General features: G+C 42.0%; 1 protein-coding gene across 1 annotated transcript; it reads left to right on the plus strand.

Annotated features, from left to right (window-relative positions):
• Positions 1–4,194: 4,194 nt before the first annotated feature.
• Positions 4,195–17,732, plus strand: igfbp-5b1 (insulin-like growth factor binding protein 5 paralog B1). The gene is made up of 4 exons (NM_001279142.1): positions 4,195–4,528; positions 16,892–17,115; positions 17,297–17,416; positions 17,595–17,732. Exons 1-4 carry the CDS (start codon positions 4,195–4,197, stop codon positions 17,730–17,732), a joined length of 816 nt encoding a protein of 271 aa, NP_001266071.1.
• Positions 17,733–23,875: the final 6,143 nt, after the last annotated feature.

Raw genomic sequence — 23,875 nt, forward strand, 5'->3', positions numbered from 1 at the left:
TGTATGTAGATGAGTATCTGATGAAGTAGGACAGGAAAGCATTAAAGGCTCAGCTCTGTAAAAGTCTTTCCTCTCCATCTGTTGGGGCGAGGTATCACAGGACACACACACAGCTTATACATACACACACTCATCTCATGCACGGCACCCACACATCCAAACTCCATGCATACAGCTCAGACACATACATTTACAGCACACACACGATAGAAAGAGAGAGGTAAGTGTCACCCTCAGATCAAGCCCGGATTAATATGATCTAGTCATTAGGTGAGCCAATTTTGTAAACAATGCAAAGGCCAAAATTGTTGGTATTTATTTGGATTAAATAAGACACAGATGTACCATTAACATTTAAAAACACCCAGATATTTAGACACTCACATGACCCCATTGCCGCACGACATGAAATGACCAACAAAATACAGCCAAATACCCAAGAAATCTTAGAACACTCATCCACAGCTGACTAATGGAGAAAATCAGTTTCACCCACTTCTATCCCACAACCTCATTCCCTATTAAAATGGTTTGGAAAAATACGTGGTTCTCTTCTTTGTTTTGGTTGAAAATAAGTCATCTATTTAGTATGTGGGTGACTGTATACACAGAGAAATGAAAGAAAAGTAAATATTTTCTAACTGACAAAACACCACCCCCGTGCAGCACTACACTAGAATGATTCAAATGTGGACACAGTTGCAATGTTTCACACCTAAATATGGTAAGAGCAGTTTTGGTACTGAGGTGGTCCATATATTACTGTATGTTCAAGACTTTGTCTCAACAAAGGTGAAAGACTTGTGGTTTATGAAACTAATTCACAGTGACCTAGGTGCTGAAGGTGCACCATTAAAGGGTCATAAAAATGGGGATCAAATGTGAAATCTTGAAAAGTGAAAAGGTTTGCTGCAAATAGCATTCAGTCCTAAGGCATTTTCTCTATCATGTACTTTATTAAACAGTGGTTTCAACAATCTATGCCGACAGGCTCTTGCCAGGTTTAAATCTGCTCAATAGGTGTCAAATAATTTCTGTAGATGGAAATGGCTTTATATTAGAAATCTACTGAATGTTTCAGTATTCCTCAACACTCTGTTCTCAGACCACTACTCTTCCCCCATGACGTAGGGGCAGTTTGATGCCATATCAGACTTGCATGTTGCGGTGAGTGGACACCACTCCTGGAAAAAAAAAATCACCGTGGCAGCAGCACTGCACACCACAGAGCCGGCCTCAAGTAATTTGTGACAGTTTATCTCCTCATTAGTAACTGGATTACATTTCCAGCGTCTTTTCAACGACTTCTGTACTAGGGAATTTCTGGCAAGTTTCAGTTTCTTTCCAGTGTAAAAAAATCAAGCAAGGCAGACCAGGAGCAATCCGACACCTTATACGATGGGAATGGAAGCCAAGTTCAGACAGCAGTAACTGTGGGTTCTGGTTAACGCAGAGGAGGAAGACATGGGAAAAAAAGGAGAAATGGGAAGGAAAGGAGGCAAGAGCCATGCATGGGAAACCTGTGCCCAGATACAGAAGCAGACTGGGCAGTGCCAGTGAGCACACCACTATGTTCAAGATCCTTTAATGAATGGATCAGAACATTCATGAATGCTCCAAAGGAATAGACACTATATTATGCGAAGTGTGTTGTAATCAGTTTGATAAAATGACGTGGTTTTGACACATCTTTGCACTAAAAACACACAGACAAAATTACAATAGTATAATGATGAATAAATAGTAAAGCATGTGTGTGGTGTTTGTACAGAATGTTCAAAATAATCAAGAAAAATGATATTAGTAGTTCTGCATGGTCATTGTACTGTAGGTAGCCTAGTGGTTAGAGTGTTGGGCCAGTAACTGAAAGGTTCCTGGTTCAAATACCTGAGCCAACATGGTGAAAAAGCTGTCATTCTTTCCCATGAGCAAGGCACTTAACCCTAATTTGACCAGGGGTGCCATACTACTATGGCGGACCCTGTAAAACAACACACTTCACAGGACATATCTGGTGTATGTGACAATATGTCTGTTCCTTATTTGTAATGTTTAGTTCATATTAATGTATCACACTAAACTATGTAGTTCAATAGGTCATATAAAAGCTAAGATATGGAACATAACATACATACACTGCATACAGAAGCCAACATTCAAGGAACAGCCTGTGGCTACCTTCATATTCCCTAGCAAGCCATTTTATTGTCAGCCTTGCACACAGTGGTCGTGAACTTTCAACGATGAAGCTGATGGTTGATTATTTGTGGGAACTCCCATAGTGAGCTCTTGTCATTGGCAACAGCTCCTTCTAGTGGTCAACTGTCAAACTGCCTGAGCTTAATCAAGGCTGCAGCAAGAATCTCCCACTAACTGGAGATGAACAATTGAATGAGATAGAATGTTTTCAAATTCAGAAAAAAAGATAGCAGGCTTCACTTAGCCAGAGTCTGTGAAAGGAGAACAACAAATGATGGTCCCATGTTGAATTGAAGATGTCAGGCTATTACGCATCAGGGTCTGAGCCACTATATTCTACTCCCTCTGAGAGAGTAACACGCAGACAAACCGCACTCACGCCCACACACACACACACACACACACACTGAGAGGCATGCATGTATTTAAATCAGTCAGTTGGCTACCTTTGTATCAGAAATGGTGTCCAATGGAGAGAACAGGTGCAGGCTTTAAAGTATGCCTATTTTTAGAGTGAAATAGGCATCCACAGCCAGCGTTATCTAAATACAAAACAGAGATGATCTTAGACAGAGTCTTCAAGCATTGCCTGATTGTTGCCATATATTCTTCAAGATCTACTGGGTCTAAGCATAATTATTTTAATTTTTTTACAACAGCATGATTTGACTGTGATTTAACACATTTATACAACATATTTGGGAAATGTAATGTTGATTAGCTATGACAATAAACACTGATTTCATTACCCCTCCACTCTCTATACCAAGTTCGATATTGTGCCTGATAATGCTTACAGTAGCCTACAAAAAAAAATACATTGCATGCATTTTCATTATAGTAAAGGCCTATTCACATACTTCGTTTACGCAGAATGTAGCATTCTTTTATATATACATATGTTGTATTTAACCAGGAAAATGACCCATTGTGACACTTCATCGCTTTTGCAAGGGACACCTGGCCAAGAAAGAAGCAGCAGTCAATCCACCATTACAAAATGTAAAACATAAGGTACAAACAGCACAACATGTCACTAAGAGCTGATCAGGCCTAGAAGCATCAACCACCGGGCAGTTTGGAGCCAGACTGACATTGATGGGTATGTGTCAGCTCATACCGGTTCTCACCCCGACAGATTGTAGTTGATGCAGCACAGTGGTGTATTCTGTCATGATCATGCATTTTACCAATTCTGTCTATAATGCAACTATGATTTAAGAAAACTGGTTTTCCATTCATTTTGCTCGTAGCTTCGTGCTTAAGCTTCTTTTCTTTAAGTCAATCGATGTGCACCGCTTGAGACGGGGTGGAAAACATTTAGGGGTAAGAAAGGAGTGTTTGCTCGATTAGCAAAAGCACGTATTCAGTAACCGTGGATTCTAATTACGCCTCCAGATGAAGTGTTTAAAAAGATCTGTTTTGATTGAGGTTGCGTTGGTTTCTTGTGTTGCTCCTCTCACTTGGCATTACTCATCGTTCAGCGTGAAAGACTGATCCTATTGCTGTAAAAGGTTGGCCACTTGCCAAGACCTGGAACAAGTGCGCCTCCCTTCCCTGCTGTTAGGCGTATTCATAGTTAGGGGTTTGGCTGATTTTAAAAAGGCAAGCCTGGCCTGAAGTTGATCAGTCTGCTCAAGAAACTTCTCTGCAGGGGAAAGTATTGGAATCGGTTTCAAAGGGGGAAAGGTCCAGGTTTTGTACAAAGAATTGCATTGCACCGTGAGAGGACATCAATTCTGTCAATTAAGAAGAACATTGCATCCCGAAGTGTAGTCTTTTCATGATTTTTTTACTTGTTCTGTGAATACTTTTATTTGTAAATACAAACAATCTTTTTTTCAGTTTATTTAAACTGGAGTGCTGAAAACACTATACATTTGGATGCTGACAGTTTTTTTTGTTTTTTTTTGCTTTATAAATCGGATCATTTAACGCACGGGCATTGTCGGTCAATTCGTTTCACATTTGAGGTTTAACAATTGCGAGACGAATATGTTTCTCAGTTTTTGTCTACTGGTGACATTTGTCCTGGGGCTATCTGGGTGCTTGGGCTCATATGTTCCCTGCGAGCCGTGCGACCAGAAGGCGCTCTCTATGTGCCCCCCAGTCCCCGTCGGTTGTCAACTCGTGAAGGAGCCTGGCTGCGGTTGCTGCCTAACCTGTGCCTTATCGGAAGGTCAGGCGTGCGGCGTTTACACCGGAACATGCACCCATGGCTTGCGCTGCTTGCCGCGAAATGGAGAAGAGAAGCCACTCCACGCGCTTCTCCATGGCAGGGGAGTGTGCACAAACGAGAAAGGATACAAACCCCTCCATCCACCCATAGGTAAGAAGGCGCAATGAATGCGTGTGCTTAGGGGCTGTGTAAAATACAACAGCATGATTATTGTCGCAGAGTTGAAATTCAGTTCCAGCTATACCGGCCCCGGTAAACTGCATTATAGACGTTTTGGTTCGTTTTTAGCAGCACTTTTCATTTGGTGCTTCCATGACCCCTCGCTAAAAACCTCGCAAACGAGCTTGCATGATGTTTCAGTTTTGTAAAGTCATGTTATTGTGAGCAATTCTATTAGCACACTGACGTTTTGGAATCCACATTTGAAATAACTGCATAGCATGCATGAGGGGCTCCTATGAGCAAACGGTCCGATTTGTCAGAGATTGCAGCAGGCTTAATTGTGAATCTGGGTCGTTATTAAATTGCACACAGTCGGATTCATCACATGCCACAATAACAGCACATGCACAGAATACATGTGCTATAGCATACAGATGTAGGATCTTAATTTGATCACCCTGTTGCAGGAGAACTGTCCTGCGTTGCAGGAAATGTAAAGCTTGTAGTGTTTTTGAGGCTTAAAACGGCTTCTGAAGTTTGTCATTTCGTCTTTGAAATTTCAGAATTGATTTTCCCTTACGAAAAATGTATCAACCCCTACAAAAAATGTCCATTAATTATAATCCACGTAATAATTCACATGTCCTGTTGCTGCAGGATTATTAACTTTGGGAAACCCTGAGTTAGAGAGCAGCACAGCCAGGACAGAGTTTGGGAAACCCTGCTCTAATTTGCAGTTGCTGTATGGAGTTTGTTATGAATACAGTATGGTAGACTGACTTAAAGCGTTCCTCTGCATGCTTATCTACATGGCTGTGTCCCTCCCTTGTCGCAGTGCCTGCCTGGACTTCCATTCTTGTGCTCTCTTTCTCACGTGAGAACATATTGTATGTGGTAATACTAATTGCTGCTATTCTTTTTTTCTCTGGAAATTTGTTATATCCCTTTTCACTGTGTTAGACACTTGCATTTCTCACAAACACAATTGCCACCCTGAAGAAAATATATATTTTCCAACATATAGTATCGGGTTCTTCTTATTGTAGCCTAATTGACTGAAGAGGGCTCTGCTCTTGAGGCTACAGATCTTTTGAAAACTGAATTTAGGTTTAGTCCCTGTGGGTGGTGTTGAGAGTCAGATTACTGCTCAAATATTACATCTGATGATATGTGTGTGTGTATTTTTGTGTGTGTAGTCTGTGCGCACTTCTAATTCTTAAATGTGTGTGTGCACGGGCAAGACAAGTTCGGTATAAATTAACCAAACATCAACATTTAGAGGTCAGAGATGGACACATGTTATTAGATGATTCAAGATTTAGATTTTCAGTTGTTGGCAAACTATATTAGGCTACATACAAGTTTTGGTGACAAGCTAAATTTGACTAATGCTATTGGTTTATTCTTCGGTTGGCCAGGTTGAAAGACTCAGGCTATTTGGGCTTTGGATACACCCTACATGTAACTCCCTTGGAGGACATGCATTAAACAACATTAGAATGGAATTCAGACCATTCAAGAGGTCACCATTGTCTGTAGTAATGGCAGCAAGGCTATACATAACATCCAACGAATACTTGCAGCTATAACTGAAATAAACCCAAGTACTTTTGTCTAGCTATAAGTGTCACTCTGATCTAGGAGATTGAATTCCAACACGCACTCTGTGTGAAGCCTGTGGGTGGGTGGGTGGGTGGGTGGGTGTATGTGTGTGTGTGCAGGCGTTTGTGCGTGCATTTGTGTATGTGTGTGAACATAGACTTCTCCTTTGGCACTGGGTGGTAACCGGAGTGCGTCCGTTTTCCTGCCCCTGGTTAGGCAGTGTGGGCGCTCAAGCACAGCACAGTGATTCAGCAGAATGCCTCCGGCTGCTCTTCTCTGAAGGGCTGTCTATCAAGGGCTACGATTGGAATTAGACACAAGCCTTTGGTTTCCTGCTGGGTAGGGTTTCAACCTGCTCTGACCAGCTGAGCAAGGCAGACAGAGAGAGGACAGGTCAAGTGTCCAAAGACAGATCCTCAGGGGACCCAATAGCTTCCATCTCTCGGCTGCATTCATGCAATTCTACAGCATCCTAGCAAGAAAAGTGGACCCACTTTAAACAATATACACATTATAAAGGCTATATATAGCATATGTAAGGTCTTAATAAGTTGTAGTTTGTTTAAAGTGGGACTGCCAGATCAGGATAAGTATCTTGAAGAGAGAGAATGACATTGAATTATCTATGTATTTCTCTCTCACATATGTATTGGCATGACATGGGTATAACACTGTAATACAATGTTGCCAAACTACACACGACTCTGTTGTTTCGTTCTCATCTCTGCATAAGTCTGGTGTCACCCTCTTTTGTTGACTGTTGAGTTGTGTTCCAAGGAAATGGTGCTTAGCTCTGATGGCTGGGCATATGAGGCTGGTTTGTGTTGCTGGCCTCTCAGTGCACTGTGTTAGCCCAGAAGAATAGGATCCTGGAACGCCTGCCAACAGATATGACTCCATGGCAGAAGGCCCCTTGCTCTCTGAGCTTGTGAAAGAGCCTTATGTTTGAACAGATTGCTCTTTGCCAAGAAACAAGAAGATGATTAAAGAGAGCGTACAAATCTAGAAAGCTTGACTTGCACATGAACAAGCACGTTGTGCTTTATAAGCACAGCATCAACACAAATGCAGCTTCTGCCAAAGACCAAAAGAACAGAAAATGTGGAGTTTGTGTTTGTGATCCAAGATTTTTTTGTTGCCTTCGTGGTACATTTACACGTTTTAGTGCAATCACAAGCCAATGCGAAGAAGCCAATTGTTGGTCACCTGTCCTTGTTAACACAATTTACAATGACTATGGCACAAAACAAATGCTCGCACCCTAACTGTGGTGTTAGGGATGGATCGAAATTTACAGAACGGTTACCTGGAGGAAAATGGAGGAGGGCCATGGTTTTAGCATTTTTTTCAATCTAGTCCAAGGGAGGGTCATGTAATTTGACATGGATGTGTTTTAGAATTAGTTGTTTATTAGGCTATATCGTTGTGTGTCCGAATGCCGCACCTCATCTCTGATTCTCCGCTGGGCGCGCAATATCAAGTGAGCCTACAGGATATTTAGTGTCGTCTCAATCAAATGATCCATAACCTATAGGTTATAAGCTACGAAGTGCATGCTGGGAGAAGCACATAGCAAAGTTATATTTCGAAGATAGCGGGACGGTCTAAATTAAACTAGGGTGCATGACACACTGCAGTGGATAGTCCAACCCTGAGCCCCAGCCTGCTCTGCTCTAGCTGATCAAATACGTTTTTGTGTGCTACCTAACCAATGGCTGTGCCGTGTAGGCCTATGGTGGCAGTTCAGGAGGAGAGTCAAAAGCTTCCTCAGATGATACTTTTTTTGATTAGGCCTAGCCTAAAAAAAATCACTATCTTGTACGCAGACTAGCCTATAGCCTATGTTCGGTTCAGTTTGAGAAGGAGAGCACGAAGATGAGGAGGACCGGAGTGTAACTTTGATAGCTTGCTACTACTATAATAGATTTTATTAACAACAACATGTTTGTTGCCATGATGTATTTATCAGAGCTATTGACCTCACAATAAGACAGATTCGAGTAATTTACATTGTGGTGCTGAAACTCGAAACATCAGCTGTGGCACAATCAATCGGAAATGGACAGCTCATGGTGCTGAAAGTAGGCACATTCGAATAGGCATAATTAATTTAAACCGTCTTCATTTTAATTAGACGTTACTAACAACAAGAGGGCTTTGTGTTGGAGCCTATTCCTTCCTATTATAGAAAATGTTGCTATAGGCTGCTATATCCATAGATTTGTCGGTAAATTCCTTCGACCACAATGCACTCTTTAAATAGCCTATGCCCGTGTCAGTGAAGGGCTGTTAAGTTAAAACCAAGACTTGAATTAAGGGGGTATGAGAGTGTATGCCATAGTCCTACCTTTTATTAAAGAAAATGGCAAAAATCAAAGGCCTACCCCTTGTTAGCTTAAGATTCTGAAGAAAATAAAACCCGTTCGATTATATAACATGATCTATAACAGCGCTTTGGTCCGTGATCCTTTATGCTAGAAACAAGCTGTAAAATCTGTGGGAAAGAGGTGACTCTCATCGTTTTGTTGCTTTGACATTCAGAGGCTGAGCTACAACCTTTTATGGCTGAGGAGACAATAAATAGAGTTTGCTTGGGAAGTAATCTAATTCTGTCACTACCAATTGATTAAGCTATTCACTTTCTGTGCAATAGAAGATGTTTAAACCCAGACAGCTTTTAGGGAAACACTTGTTATCTTGTTGGGTTAAGCCACGAAAGAAGAGTAGTCAGCAGTTAAAGGTTAAACTTTTCTGCGTCTGTAGGCCTACTCTGTCTGGGGTGGAAAGGTAGGCCTAACTTTTGAAAGTACCATGCTCAGATTCCTAATGATGTCTCAGATTTAATTATTTGCAAATAGGGACAGTTTCATTGCAAACAAGACACACTGATGGCATTGGAGTAATATGATCAGATGAACACATAGGCCTACCGCTCTGTCTATTCTTAGCCTGTAATTTGTGTGGTATTCTGCTAATATGTAAAATGACGTAGAATTGCATTACATTTTGATAAAATGCAACTTTTTCTCGGACCTGCAAATACGATCATAGATTCATGCATTGCTTTGTAATAAAGGAGATCTTTCCTCCCCTACTCTTGTCCAGGGTAAACGGTAGACATGTTCTCTGCTATTTTAATTATTATTTGGGGTATAGGGGAGGGTTACCTGTTTTTTTTTTGTTGAAGCGTTAAGGGAGGGTTTAGGTCAAATTTATTTTGCTCAAGGGAGGGTAATCCATTTTCATTTCAGAGAGGTCCGATTTTCTCCATGTAACCTTTATTATAAATAAAGTTTACTCCCTTAGCTTGACAACTTAATCCATGTGTCAAGTGATTTGTGGCTCTGTTGTTTTAAAGGCTAGAACTAGGGGGAAGATTTCGTTTTCTTTATCCCTTCTCTTTTACAGATAAAATACAGCCCCAGCCATGTAAAGAAAATATTTTACGGTAGCAGGGTCAACTTCAAGTATTTCCACACCAATTCTCCTCGTCTGAACTGATCAGACAGACCAGCAGAATGCCAGTATGGGCTAGTTGACGTTGCACATCCCTACTGCATTGTTATATTACCTAATCGAGAAAACATCCTTTCATTTTTATTTTACATCAGACAAGCCAGTCTTCTTCAACAGAGAGTCCACTGACAATACACGTTTGTGTTAGGCATCTTGGTTGGACTATCTACTATAAATGGTCTACTTGAACACTTACTGTACTGTAGACATTGCACACACATGGCTCTATCCTTTATGGACAGTTCAGTTGACTCAGAGATGGCCCCAACTGTTTGATTGTTACATTGCTAGGTCATAGGGAGAAGACCATTGCTGACGGGGATTTTACAACTCACTCACCATGAACCCCCTCCTCACAGAACTGGATGTTGTTGAATGCTAAATATAACCAACCTCATCCGATGTGAAACAGTTTATCAATGACATGCCGTCTTCGGCGTACAATATGTAGTCTTCTTTGGTGTAGGTTCTGGTTTTCTAGAATGCTGTGCCATTGCAAGTGTTAATCATGGGAAACCAATTGCTAATGTAAGGTCTCCAAAAGAACACGCAAACATGCTCTATGGTCAAGCTATGGCATTGTTCCCATGTGTTAAAGCTAAAGAACCTACTCTGGAGTTGGCACGCTTGAATGAGTTCTTCCAATAAAGTTTTATAGCAATCAGTCTAGCATTTGTCACTTACACCTGGAAGGCTAGTGGGTAACAGCTGTGGAGAGAATCAGCTCACACAGTAGTCTCCTCTATCAGAAACATGTGACTCCAAAGGTAGTGACATCCACATGCTAGCTTTTAAACCGGCGTGATCTGACCTAAACTGTGTAAGCCCTGTTAACCCCAACGCTGCCACCATTTACCGCTTCAACTCTAGGGTCATGCTCAGTAGAGAACACCAAAAGTTCTGCAACAAACAATGAAAATGATTGTTTAGTACTTTCCTTTTCACCCTGTTTCAATACATTTTCTCCCTACTGGACACGACCCAGAACAGCATAAGGATGTTATTGGGCTCAAAATCAACTAATCACTTCCCACAGAAGAACCTAACTTGTTGAAAGTCACTGTAATGAGCTCAACAAAAAAGCCTGCCTCAAGTTTCTTTGCAGAACAGGAACAATAGAGGTCCTTATCTTTTGTCTGCAACTTTGGTGCCAGTTTCAGCTCCAAAATGTGGATTTTGTCATTTTCATCTTCGTCTCTGGCCTCAGTGTCTGAAGTTGAGCTTTGGACAGTGGACAGAGAACGTTCATGGCGAGCCAAAGTAGCAGCCTCTGCCCCCGGGGATTATGTCACACCCAGCAATTGTGTAGTGGTGAAGGTTGACCCAGAAAAAGGCAGCGTCTGTCCATGTGGCTTGTCAAAAAAACTAAACTCAGATGTGTAATGAGACCTCAGACTAAAATTAGGCTTGCACAGGAGAGCAGCGGCATGTAGCATCGCGATAGTGTGCTTTCAACTGCTGTCGAACATAACATTTTACCTCAAAGGAGAAATGTCTTTGGTGCAGCAGTTGCGAGAGGGGGAGTGGGGTCAGTATACCTATGCCCTACTTGGAAGGGAATCTCATCCCTACGGAACAAGTGTTCCTTTAATTTTCAATCCCTGAATTGTTCCTGCTGCTATTTGCTGCTATTTTTAGCTCTTGTTTTTTTTTTTTTTGCACTATACATATTTGTTGCACATTCTACCTTAGAAAAAGTTATTTCCTGTAAGTTGCTGATTGAGATTGAATTCAGTGCCAGAGGAGACTGCAATTGTACGGCCCAGATACAAGGTTCAAAACAGGAACCAACAATACATACTGTATTGAACAAAGCAGTAGCATGGTCTCCTTGTCTAACCAAAGCTGTCATTTAGCAGTACAAAAGGGTGTGTTAATAATGATACCACCTGAATATGATTACACTTTTTATAATGAGGTCCAGCATTTTTATTTAAAGCGGGAAGAAAAGCGCTAAAGACATTGCTAAATTTCCCCTCTGAATCCTTTGTTTTGAAGATGTAATAAAGACATCTCCTATTAATGGTGGAATCAAAATCTGCTTTGACTGGTAGTAGCCATCTAAACGTGTCAATAAAGTGTATGGAAATAATGTAATTCTGGATAAGTTTTACATGACTATGATTCGACTATCCACCAGCACTTACAGTGCATTCGGAAAGTATTCAGACACCTTGACTTTTCCCGCATTTTGTTACGTTACAGCTTTATTAAAAAATGGATTAAAATCAATCTTCACACATTACCCGATAATGACAAAGCAGAAAACAGGTTTTTAGAAATGTTTGCAAATTTATAAAAATATAAAATAAGTATTCAGACCCTTTACTCAGTACTTGGATGAAGCAGCTTTGGCAGCGATTACAGCCTCAAGTCTTCTTGGATATGATGCTACAAGTTCGGCACACCTGTATTTGGGGAGTTTCTCCCATTCTTCTCTGCAGATCCTCTCAAGCTCTGTCAGGTTGGATGGGGAGCGTCACTGCACAGCTATTTTCAGGTCTCTCCAGAGATGTTTGATCGGGTTCAAGTCCGGGCTCTGGCTGGGCCACTCCAGGACATTCAGAGACTTGTCCCGAAGCCACTCCTGTGTTGTGTGCTTAGGGTCGTTGTCCTGTTGGAAGGTAACTTTCGCCCCAGTTTGAGTGCTCTGGGGCAGGTTTTCATAAAGGATCTCTCTGTACTTTGCTCCGTTCATCTTTCCCTCAATCCTGAATAGTCTCCCAGTCCCTGCCGCTGAAAAACATACCCACAGCATGATGTTGCCACCACCATGCTTCACTCTAGGGATGGTGTCAGGTTTCCTCCAGACGTGATTCTTGGCATTCAGGCCAAAGAGTTCAATCTTGGTTTCATCAGACCAGAGAATCTTGTCTCTCATGGTCTAAGAGTCCTTTAGGTGCCTTTTGGCAAACTCCAAGCAGGCTGTCGTGTGCCTTTTACAGAGGAGAGGCTTGCGTCTGGCCATTCTACCATAAAGTCCTGATTGGTGGAGTGCTGCAGAGATGTTTGTCCTTCTGGAAGGTTCTCACATCTCCACAGAGGAACTCTGGAGCTCTGTCAGAGTGACCTTTGGGTTCTTGGTCACCTCCCTGATCAAGGCTTTTCTCCCCCGATTGCTCAGTTTGGCCGGGTGGCCAGCTCTAGGAAGAGTCTTGGTGGTTCCAAACTTCTTCCATTTAAGAATGATGGAGGCCACAGTGTTCTTGGGGACATTCAATGCTGCAGAAATGTTTTGGTACGGTACCCCGACACAGTCCTGTCTCGGAGCTCTACGGACAATTCCTTCGACCTCATGACTTGTTTTTTGCTCTAACATGCACTGTGGGACCTTATATAGACAGGTGTGTGCCTTTCCAAATCATGTCCAATCAATTGAATTTTCACAGGTGGACTCCAGTTAAGTTGTAGAAACATCTCAAGGATGATCAATGGAAACAGGATGCACCTGAGCTCAATATTGAGTCTCATAGCAAAGGGTCTGAATACTTATGTAAATATGGTATTTCTTCTTCTTTTTTTTAGGTGGAAACATTTCTAAAAACCTGTTTTCGCTTTGTCATTATGGGGTATTGTGTGTAGATTGATGAGGATAAACATTTATTTTATCAATTTTAGGATAAGGCTGTAACGTAACAAAATGTGGAAAATGGGAAAGGGTCTGAATACTTTCCGAATGCACTGTATAGTGGCACTATCTCCACATATATTTTAGTTGAGGTTGTTACAGGACTACTGATAACAAATCAACATGTTCTTCTTACACTGCATTCCCTCCAGCTGTGTTGGAGGGCAGTTCAGTGTTTGAGTGGTGCCCCAATGAGCAAGCATTTTCTAAGGCCATTCGTTGTGGAATTCAATGTGCTCCAATGACTGTACATTTTGTTTAGATCCCTACAGGCTCTTGGTCTGGATCATGTATTCCTACCTGTAATATAATTACTCAAGTGCAATGTTCCATTTATTTTATTTGTATTTTATTTACCCTTTATTTTACCAGGCAGGTCAATTAAGAACAAATTCTTATTTACAATGATGGTCCAAGATTTTTCCATGTCTCTTTCTCTATGCTACAGCAGCAGGGATATCAGGCCATGGACTCTGTCCAGAAGCCTTGCAATATTAAGCATCAGAATCAGACTGAGGAACCCATGGTTGGCCAGTATCATGGCTAAAAGATGACAGAGGACTTCCTGCTCCGTTATCACTATGCTATCGCATACCCCCTGACCCCCGGATTAGCAGCACCTTTACTCAACACCTAGGATCTTGTAAAGGTGTAATTTCAGAGGGTGTTCTGTGCTAGTTCATGGACTAGGGTACATTCAGTGGTGTAAGGTGTGTGAGCCAATAAGAATTTGAACAACTCATTGTTCTGGTGCATTTTCCACCCCAAGTTGCATGACTGTGAACTCATAAAGACCAGCTGAGAGAGAGAAAAATAACTGAAAGAAGAGTGGCTTATCGTTCACGCTTAGGCTTCCTGGCTGAAAGAAACTTCCCACTGGGCACAGGCGTCAATTCAACGTCAATTCAGCATCTATTCCACGTTGTTTCAATGTAATTTAATTGAAATGATGTGGAAACAATGTTGATTCAACCAGTGTGCCCAGTGGGTTGGGATATTCATGAAGCATAATTGCCCCGCACACATGTACATTTTTAAACAGAGGTGTATCGGTTGCACCTCCTTTGCCTGTTCCGTTCCTCTTGTCTTAATGAAAACTTTAGTGAGAACAAGGGGAGAGATACCAATACCTTGTCAGCCTGGGCTTAATGGAGGGGGCTGCATGTGACCGTGCTGTCTTGGCTGAAGGCCAGCATCCTGGCAGTGTTTCAGTACTTAAACACAGGCCTACTAAGCCTCCTTTACAAGCTGGGGACCCTAAGCATGGAAAAACTGAGTTTTTGCCGCTGCAGTGAAGAGCCCACTTCAGAAAATACAAATTTGGTGGTTTAGAAACAGAGAGGGTGAGAGAGAAAAAGAGAGCGGGGGAGAGAGAGAGAGACTCCATTGTCTGCAAACAGGCTACACTCTGGGTATTGTTGGCTAAAGATGGGTACATTCTGTCTCCATGTCTTTGAATTGCAGACACAGCTTGTGAATTGGAAGCACAACAGCACTTTATTTACTCTGGGCAAGGAGTATGATGTAGTAAAATAAACACTACGTTTTGTAATAATAATAATATCAATTTAAACGGTTGATGGATGTTCATTTTCGCCATCAAATATGAAGCAAACTTCTACCATCCCATATTTCAATAGAACATCCAATATAACGTCCAATATTTCCTCACAAGCTTATACACACACAAGTAACACAAACTCTCATCCCTCACTTGAGCTAATGAGCTTGTTCACAAATCCTACTGCTAATGTAATTGGAGTACAATGATGTCAGTGTGCTGACATTTCTCAATCTAATATTTCTCCACCCAAATCATATTAGGCTGAATGTGAATACATGTCGTGGATCATGAGACATAGCAGTCTTTCTGGAAGATACTGAAATGTTTGGGATCTCACATGTAAAGTAGGTCAATGATGTGTTGCATTTGTAAAATGGAAGGGGGATACGTTCTCCGGTTTGTTGTAACCCTGAAAATGGTTTGCAAAATCACAGAATCATTCATGAAGGCTTGAAACACATATATGCAGCATTGTCATCAGTGGTACTTTGAATACTGATCAAATTGAGGATTCTTCCCCCAGCATCCAGGCATCGAGCACGTAGGAAAGCTCATTTGACATACTTATTTATAGCGTTTTATAGCCCTGGCGGTCTGAGCAGGAAGAGTCGAGGACATATCCAAACACAGAGACGCCTGCCAAGTCATGAGTTGTGAGATTACTTTCAAAGCGAGGACGGCAGTTCAGAAGCCAGGGTCCCAATTCCGGTAATCACCCTCCTCCCTTCATCCCCCAACTCACCTCCTCCCAGACACCCCTGCTGTGTCCAGACTCTTCAGACATCAATTCTCGGGAATATACCGCTCAGTGGTCACATACCTCTCTTTTTTCCCCAAGGTGGCCATGTACTAAGTCCAGACCACTAGCCTATACTTAATTAAGATAACATTAAAACGTGGTTATGTTTCAATAATTTTTAATGGTCCCCCACTTCAGCTGTCTTTCGATATCTTGCGGTTGTCTCTCCCCAACAATACTTTGCACATTCAACCACTACTCCGGTTGGGCCAGCCCTCCTCATTGCCACCGCTGCAATGACCTGTAGGTTTCCTTGCTGGATAAATATAACCCCGGTCATCTACTGGCACTGTGGCCGCTCACCAGTTGGGGCCTGGCAAAGTCCCATAACAGAGCCTTGTGTGCTTACGATAGACTAAGCAATGACGGGAGAGGAGCGCTCATCTCTTTGGCCTCAGAGAACCTCATGCAGGCTAGGGCTCTTGGCTTATGGGGGCTGAGCCCAGAGGAGGGACTGGAGGAGAGGGGATAAGGGATCAGGACCCCAAATCTCTAGCCTGGTGGGAACTTCAAATGTACCTCTAGGACTGTAGTGCCCCCTGGGGAGTGGGATGGGGTAGGGGGAGAGCACTGGTCTTTCTGCCTGCCTCCAGGCTATTTTACATTATTATGTTATGTTTCTTGATATGAAATTATACTGTACATTCAGCCTACGATGTGTCCACCTCTGCCATAGGCTTCAGTTGCCATGGATCCTCAGTTACCATGACATCAACATCTGATCTGTGAGAGATGTGAAAGTCTGCAAGAATTGCCAGAGAAGTATTTTATTGCCAAAATGGCTTATGATCAACCAAATAAGCCATTGTGTCACCCAAAATGCCACACACCTTGTTGTAGAGATGTCTTGGAGACAAGGACAAGCATGTAGCCAGCATGATACAGAAGTGACTGAGATAAGCTTTTGTCATTTTTGGTCAGCGTTCAGACATGTTTACTTTCTTTCCTTTGACCTCCATTAGTTGATGATGGCTGTTTGTATGGTGGGGGAGGGGTGAGGTGGTGGAGGAGGTACAGTAGTTTATCAGCTGTTGATCCTTGATCCTGACCCCTCCTTTGTAAACAATGCAAGAGCAACATTTGGTGGCCCAAACTCTGGGAAAAGCATCTGGGAGTCCACGTTTTCGTTTGTGCAGGAAAAGCTGTTTGAACATTTTAGGTGGGGGTAATATGACAAGTATGTGCTGTTTTAGTTCATGTTGATGACACACCCATTGATACAAATATTTTTTCCATGTGTAGATCATGAGTCTCGGGAACACGAGGACACCCTGACAACCGAAATAATGGAGGACCAACTGCAGCCTGCTAAAGTGCCGCTCCTCCCCAAGCAGGACGTCATCAACAGCAAGAAGATCCAGGCCATGCGCAAGGACAAGGACCGCAAGCGGGCGCAGGCCAAACTGCGCTCCATTGGGCCCATGGACTACTCCCCACTCCCCATTGACAAGCACGAGCCAGAGTTTGTAAGTACAAGAGTGGAGAGTAGGAGAGATGGGGTCTAACGCTAATATTGTGTTAATGCTGATGCTTGCTAGTGTGCATCTTCAACTCTGGTCCTAGGAGAGAGAACTGATTGTGCAGGATTTTGTTCCACCCATGGAGCTAGCACTGGGAACTAATGTTAGTTGTATCATTCCTCCACAGGGTCCTTGCAGGAGGAAGCTGGATGGGATCATCCAGGGAATGAAGGACACATCCCGTGTCATGGCCCTGTCCCTGTACCTCCCCAACTGTGACAGAAAGGGCTTCTTCAAACGCAAACAGGTGAGAACCATCCCTCCATCATCATCCTTATTCATGGTTTAACATAGACCCGTTGTATACTGATGTGCCTCTTCAGATCCACATTGGCTCCAAAATGATATTTGTTGTTAAAATGTCTTTCTCTCTCTCATTCTCTCTTTCCCTCCCTTGTGTTGCTGCACATTGATCGCTCCCACAGTGCAAACCCTCTCGCGGCAGGAAGCGGGGCATCTGCTGGTGCGTGGACAAGTATGGCGTGCAGCTGCCCGGTACAGACTACAGCGGGGGAGACATCCAATGCAAGGACCTAGAGAGCAGCAGCATCAACAATGAGTGAATAGGCTGCTCCAACCCCGTCCCGATCACCTGACCCAGGGCCCTGCCTCCTCCTTTCCCTCCTGCCTGTCTGCTCCGCCCTCCAGTCACTTTTTGAGATTTTCAATACAAAAAAAAAATAAAACCATCAAATGAACGAAAGGACAGGCTTGAAAAAAGGACACCTGAAATCTCTTTTTTTTGTGTGTGACTGTGTGCTCATCTCTTAGTAGACGGAACCCAGGAGGTTTTAAGCCCTTGTTTGACCCTCGGGCCCCTCCCCCACTAAGAGCTGGGAACCACACTAATGATTCATGAAAATATATACTTGTGTTGATATATTTTTATAGAAGCTGGGGTGTAAGCACCAAACTTTGTATCATGTAAAGCTAACATAAAAGCGATGAAAAAACGAAAATAAGGCATGCTGATTATAAACAGGACTGTTTTGATCTTTCACATCTATTGCTATTGAGGTGTCAGAGGAGATAGCTGGACCTTCTATTGGCAGAGGTATTTGTTTTTTTGTTTGGTTGCTTTCCAAAAAAGAAAAAAGAAGCATGTGATAGGGTCTTTCTGAGACAGTTGACTCTATTTGGGTATTTGGTTCTGTCACAGCACTTATGAATAGGGGAACCTACTTGGATATGTGTAACTTCACTAAGTATGTGTGGGCGTGCATGTATGTGTGTTTGAGTGTGTGTGTGTGAGAGAGAGAGAGGGAGTGAGCCTTTAACACAAGAATGTCATTTTTCTTTCTCTTTTCGTCTTGTCACAACAACAACATAACAAGCATTATTGCTGGTGCTTGAAGTTGTCTTGAGGATGGATTTCTCCCACTAGCCTATGAAACCTATGTATCTGGGAAAATGGAGTGTTTGACATAATAAGCAGCTCATTACAGACGAACCTATGTAAGTGACTCTTTGACTCTGTAGCTAGCCTGATATGCCAACTGTGCCTATTGTTAACAGACACTGCCATACAGGGTAACACAGAACTTAATGGAGAACACTGCCCCTACTGGTGAAGGGAATACTGCCACAAAGTGCCCATTCTCTCATCTGATCAGAGCTGTGCTCAGCAAGACTCCATTGGTCCAACTACCTGGACTTAAAGAATATTGAATGTGGCTGAACAATCATGCAGTCCCCCAATAACTAACAGCAGTAATGCATTTTATTGCTAAAGTCTGGACAAAAATTGGGAGAACGAGGGGGAAAAAGCATGTTGTAGACTTGCATTCACCAGTGAGGCTAGATGTTTACTCTTTGTGTCTCAGTTGCTCGAGGGTGTAGTCTTGTATGGTTTTGTTTGTACTGTTTTCTTTGCCTTCAGTGAAGTAACAACCGCCCACTTTTGAGCCATGTTCCTTAACCAAGTGGTCCCCTAACACTGCTGCGGTGTAACCTTGGTGTATTACTTTTACCTATAGATTAATGAATGTTCTTTTTTTAAACAAACAACTACAATGTACTGGTGCTTGGAAAAGGACGTGTGTATTTTAGCCTGTAAACAATTTGAATAGTTCCATGACATCATCCTTATTTGAATATGAGACAGTCAAAAAAAAGCTATACCCTATCTATATCCTTCCCCCTTTGCTTGCATGTCGCACCCCAAAATTGTTCCCTCCTTCTCGACAACTTGTTTTTCAACACAACACAACATTACTTGCATTGGAAATGGTGAGCAATTTACCTTCCGCTGAAGGGGGCATCCTTGAACACTACCTACAGGGTCAGTTGAAAGAGTTTATGTCCGTCTGTGTGCAAGTCGCAGTGCCTTCCTACATGCAAATCCACATTTGAATAGTGACGCAAATGCAACGTGGTAGCTGTCTAAGGGACAGAAACCCTGCTCATGCTGAGAGGACCCAGATTAGTAGTTTTTGGTCTAGTACAGACAAAAGGTAACTCTATAGGATGTGACATAGCCCTTGTAATCGTGTCACAATCACATATGAATCCGTTGCTAATCCCTCTCTGTGGGCAAGGCAGACCAGAATACCGCTTCTGTCTCTTATTTTCAAACGCACTGATAAGCTACAACATTGCTTTCAAAGTTGACTGCCAATGTATTCGATTGCCAGAAAATATAAGCCAAGTGATGTGACCGAGTTAGCACTAGCAAACTGCTGCTGCTTCTCTCTCCCAGTAGTCAGAGAAGAGATGTAGAAGGCATTACTAGCCATCAGATCCTATTCCACAGCGTAAGTGGTCATAGTTACTCTAGCCAGGGAGTGGGAGGCAGGGGGAAAGGCCATCAGCAGACAACAAATGAAAGAGCTTTTACTCCAGCCTCAGTTGAGTCTGTGAACCAACCATTACGTAATATTATCCGTTTGGACATACAGATGTGATGGATAGGATACTCTTGTTTTTCATGGCTCATAATAGCAACGAGATGCTGTAACACTAACAATGGGGTCAATACGTTCAGGCCTATAGCTTTATACCCTCATTTACTATGAGACAGAATTAGTGGGAAAAAAGTCACTATACCCTGATACCCTTCACATCCAAAATGCCTTCTTACATGGAGGTGAACTATTCAGCCCCTGTGGCAAATCTCAAATCACTAGGTCCTCCTATACACAATGCAGCTTGGCACCCTTCCCCACCTCCACCCCAGTCCACTTTGAAAGAAAGCAGCTTGCACTTACTGTATAGAACTTAAAACAACTACAATATTAATACCGACATACAATGTCCTGTAATAGTGTTGCTTGTGTATAAAAACAGAACAAGCTAAACATTTACTGTGATTCAGAATCAGGCCTCTGCAAGGCCTTCTGGGTAATCGTTGACAGGGGCTTATGTGGCCCATGCCTGGGACCATCACCGATGTCCAATAAGGAAAAGGGGATAATAACACACAGTACCATACATTAGCAACCACACAACTGTCCCACTTTGATCTAACTGTTCTCATGGACTCTAGCACACAGAGAGTGAGAGAGAAAGAATGACAGAGTGAGAGAGCGAAAGCAAGAGACAGAGCACCATGGACAGGGGTCGTGTTCAGGGCCTAGCCACACACCACCCCATCCCAGAGGGGTCACCAATCGCATGACAGTAGATACAGTTAGGAACAGACACAAGGAGACCTGGGAATCTGAGGAACAGGAACGCAGCTAGCGGCAGATGTTTAGATGTGACTCTCTCTCCAACTTCAATGTTCACCTTCCATTTTAAGAGCAGTCCATCAGAAGCCTATTGAAGTACTTGGCCAGCCATAATGATGCAGTCTAACTGGGCATTTTCAAAATTAAGATTTGCCAAGGCTATCCTGGTTCAAAGAAAATATGGATAAGGGCATTGAATAATTTGAGGTCTAATCAACAAATTGACACATTTCAACCAAGCTGCGAATTGTGCAAATTCTCAATACATTTTCTTTGTGGTATGGCATTAGATTGAGGTGTTGGAGAGGTTGAATTTTAAAGTGTCTTCTTCAGATTCCTAGTCTCCGACCTGGTTATAGACTCATACAGTTCATACTACAATAGTAACTACAGCTTTTTTTTCTGAATGCATAACGTTTTTATGGATGAAACGAGACAAAATCAATTGGTTATCTTAATAACATGCAGTGTTAACTGGCTTGTGAAAAAAGACCCATTGGTGCCGGAGGATAGTTACAAGAAATGGTCAGCATTTGGAACTCTTCATGAAACAAATATAAAAAAGACAAAAAATCTCAAATTATTAAAGTGAATATCACTGTGTAATATTTATTCAACTTGTAATTTATGTACTCTTTTAACCTTTGTCTTTTTTGTTATGATAAAGCATTTATTTAAATAAAGTTATGTATTCATTTAAAGACTTAGTAGTGATGTGTTTTTTTGATGTGCAGTGTGGCCTCAAGACCTCGAAACCTACTTCTAAAAATGGTTTATCTCAAATAATATTCAGGCTATTCCAAGGCACTAACATATAGTCATATACCAAAAATACAGTACAGCCATACAAGAGGGATATATAGGGAGTATACTGTATGTGGGTTAGTGGAGGTTTGAAAAACCTGACCACAACAACTTAGGTTCTCAGAGTAATCCTAGCTATTCAAATGAGCCCATACAAATAGTTCACTCCTTGTGCCGACACACCCCCAGATTAAGCCGGCTAGAACCAATGAAAATACTTCCATGTTGTTACCAGGAGCAGTGTGTATGGGGCCTAAGGGTGTGGTGATCAGATATGACATGATGAGGACATACTGTATCTACATACACTGGCCATGATATCAGCTGCATGATTGTGGTCTTGCTTTTGTATACTGCAATGGGGATATCACTTTTGACTGAGGATTGATCACACTTGCCCTAGTCATGGAAATGACTCAAAGCACAATACCCCATCCCATAACATACATATATATACCCAATGCTGATGAATACAATCTATATTTAAAAGGGGAAATCCACAGTTGAAACAATGAGAAAAAGTTATCCCCACCAATGTTTTGATAAAAAGCTGAGGGATGGGGTTGGAGAAATGTATAAACAGAGCTACAGTACGGATGCAAGGACTGACCGTCCATGATATCAAATAGTTTTAACCATGTTTTGAGGCTTTACTGTATATGTTTACATTTACGTTGTTGACAAACATTGGAGAAAAAAACAAGCTTATATTTTGGATTCTGATGGGATATGACAGTTGAACTCTGCTTATATTTTTCAAGAATCAATGGTTATATATGATTGTCCAACAAATGATGTAGCATCTGCAGATTGCTGCTTTAAGGCCAAGAAGTATTACAGGGTTTGTAAAGACTACATTTCTGGTTACCCATAATATAAACAGTACAAATTAATACTGGCTGGCTGAATAAATCCATACAGTCGATGCAAATTTAATCAGATGCCATAAACTTAACTGTATACAAACTATTACAATCCAATGTAAAGACTTGGGGGACGATTCAAGACCCGAATTAACCGAGTGTAAATGGAACGTAATTCCCTTTTTACACACTTTTCCCACTGTGTATTCTGACCTTAAACTTAAATTAAGCATGAGAATAGCATGCTATTCACTCGCATTTCTTTCGAGGTGGAGATCAAATAAATTAAGGTGAGTCTACAATTGCGCCGTATTCTGACCTTGATTACATTTTTTAATAACTCCACAAATTTTACTTGTGAGGAAACCCTTGAATAAGGTCTAGCGCAGGGTTTCCAAAATTCAGTCTGATTCAGCTGATTCAAATCATCAAAGCTTGATGATGAGTTGGTTATTTGAATCAGCTGTGTAGTGCTAGGGAAAAAACCAAAACCGAGTTTGGGAAACCCTAGTCTAGGGTACCTACCGGTTCCAAGTGGAAAAAGCATTTGCAATTTTTTTGGTTTTGTTGATATAACACCATTCTCCATAATTTAAATTGTATAGACTTTTAGGGAAAGGGGATACCTAGTCAGTTGCACTGCAGGGGTTGCTTAAATCAGTACCCTGGAAGCAGTTGTTGGGGTGTTAATTGCCTTGCTCAAGGACAGAACAGCAGATTTTTCCACCTTGCCAGTTCAAAGATTCAAACCAGCAACCTTTCAATTACTAGCCCAATGCTCTTAATCACTAGGGTACCTGCCACCCTTTTAACTTGCAAGGGCACTCTCGAATGTCTAAATTATAACATACCCCTACTTTCTCTTTTCTATTTCTATCATGTTATATATTAGCCACTATGAGTGTCGACCGTCAGTAGCCCTAATAACCACACATATTCAACTGCCAATTTACTGTTCCCTTCAGTTGGTATAGCCTACATTATCATTCCAGTTAATTAAATTGCTTAGTTTACTTCCTCTGTAAACGCTGTCACGGCTGTGTGGTTGTTGCTGAGGATCATTATTTTTATTTTATTTTTTATTTATACTTTATTTTCCATTTACAAAGAACAAAAACAACAACATAGTGACAACAAACATCCAAACATGACAATAAACAGTAGATGGGGGAGGTCGAGGGTAGGTAGCCTGGGTCCAACCAGGAAACACAGGATACCCAGCAAGCCCCACCACAGCAAGCCAGGCATCCTGTGTGACCTGGCAGTAGTCAAATGTCCATGCTGAAGCACTGCGGTTTACACTCTTTCCGATTCATATGTACTGTTCGTTTGACTGATAGGAAGGCCAGTGCAATTATGTGTTGCATGGTT

The sequence above is a fragment of the Salmo salar genome, chromosome 21, assembly GCF_965601325.2.
Source record: "Salmo salar chromosome 21, fSalSal1, whole genome shotgun sequence".
In the NCBI taxonomy this organism is placed as follows: domain Eukaryota; kingdom Metazoa; phylum Chordata; class Actinopteri; order Salmoniformes; family Salmonidae; genus Salmo; species Salmo salar.

Bases quoted from the DNA above. Each gene is read 5' to 3' on its own strand.
- igfbp-5b1 (NM_001279142.1), top strand. From the start codon at position 4,195: ATGTTTCTCAGTTTTTGTCTACTGGTGACATTTGTCCTGGGGCTATCT. The intron at 4,529-16,891 runs GTAAGAAGGCGC...TTCCATGTGTAG, and splicing joins ACCCCTCCATCCACCCATAG to ATCATGAGTCTCGGGAACAC. The intron at 17,417-17,594 runs GTGAGAACCATC...TCGCTCCCACAG, and splicing joins GCTTCTTCAAACGCAAACAG to TGCAAACCCTCTCGCGGCAG.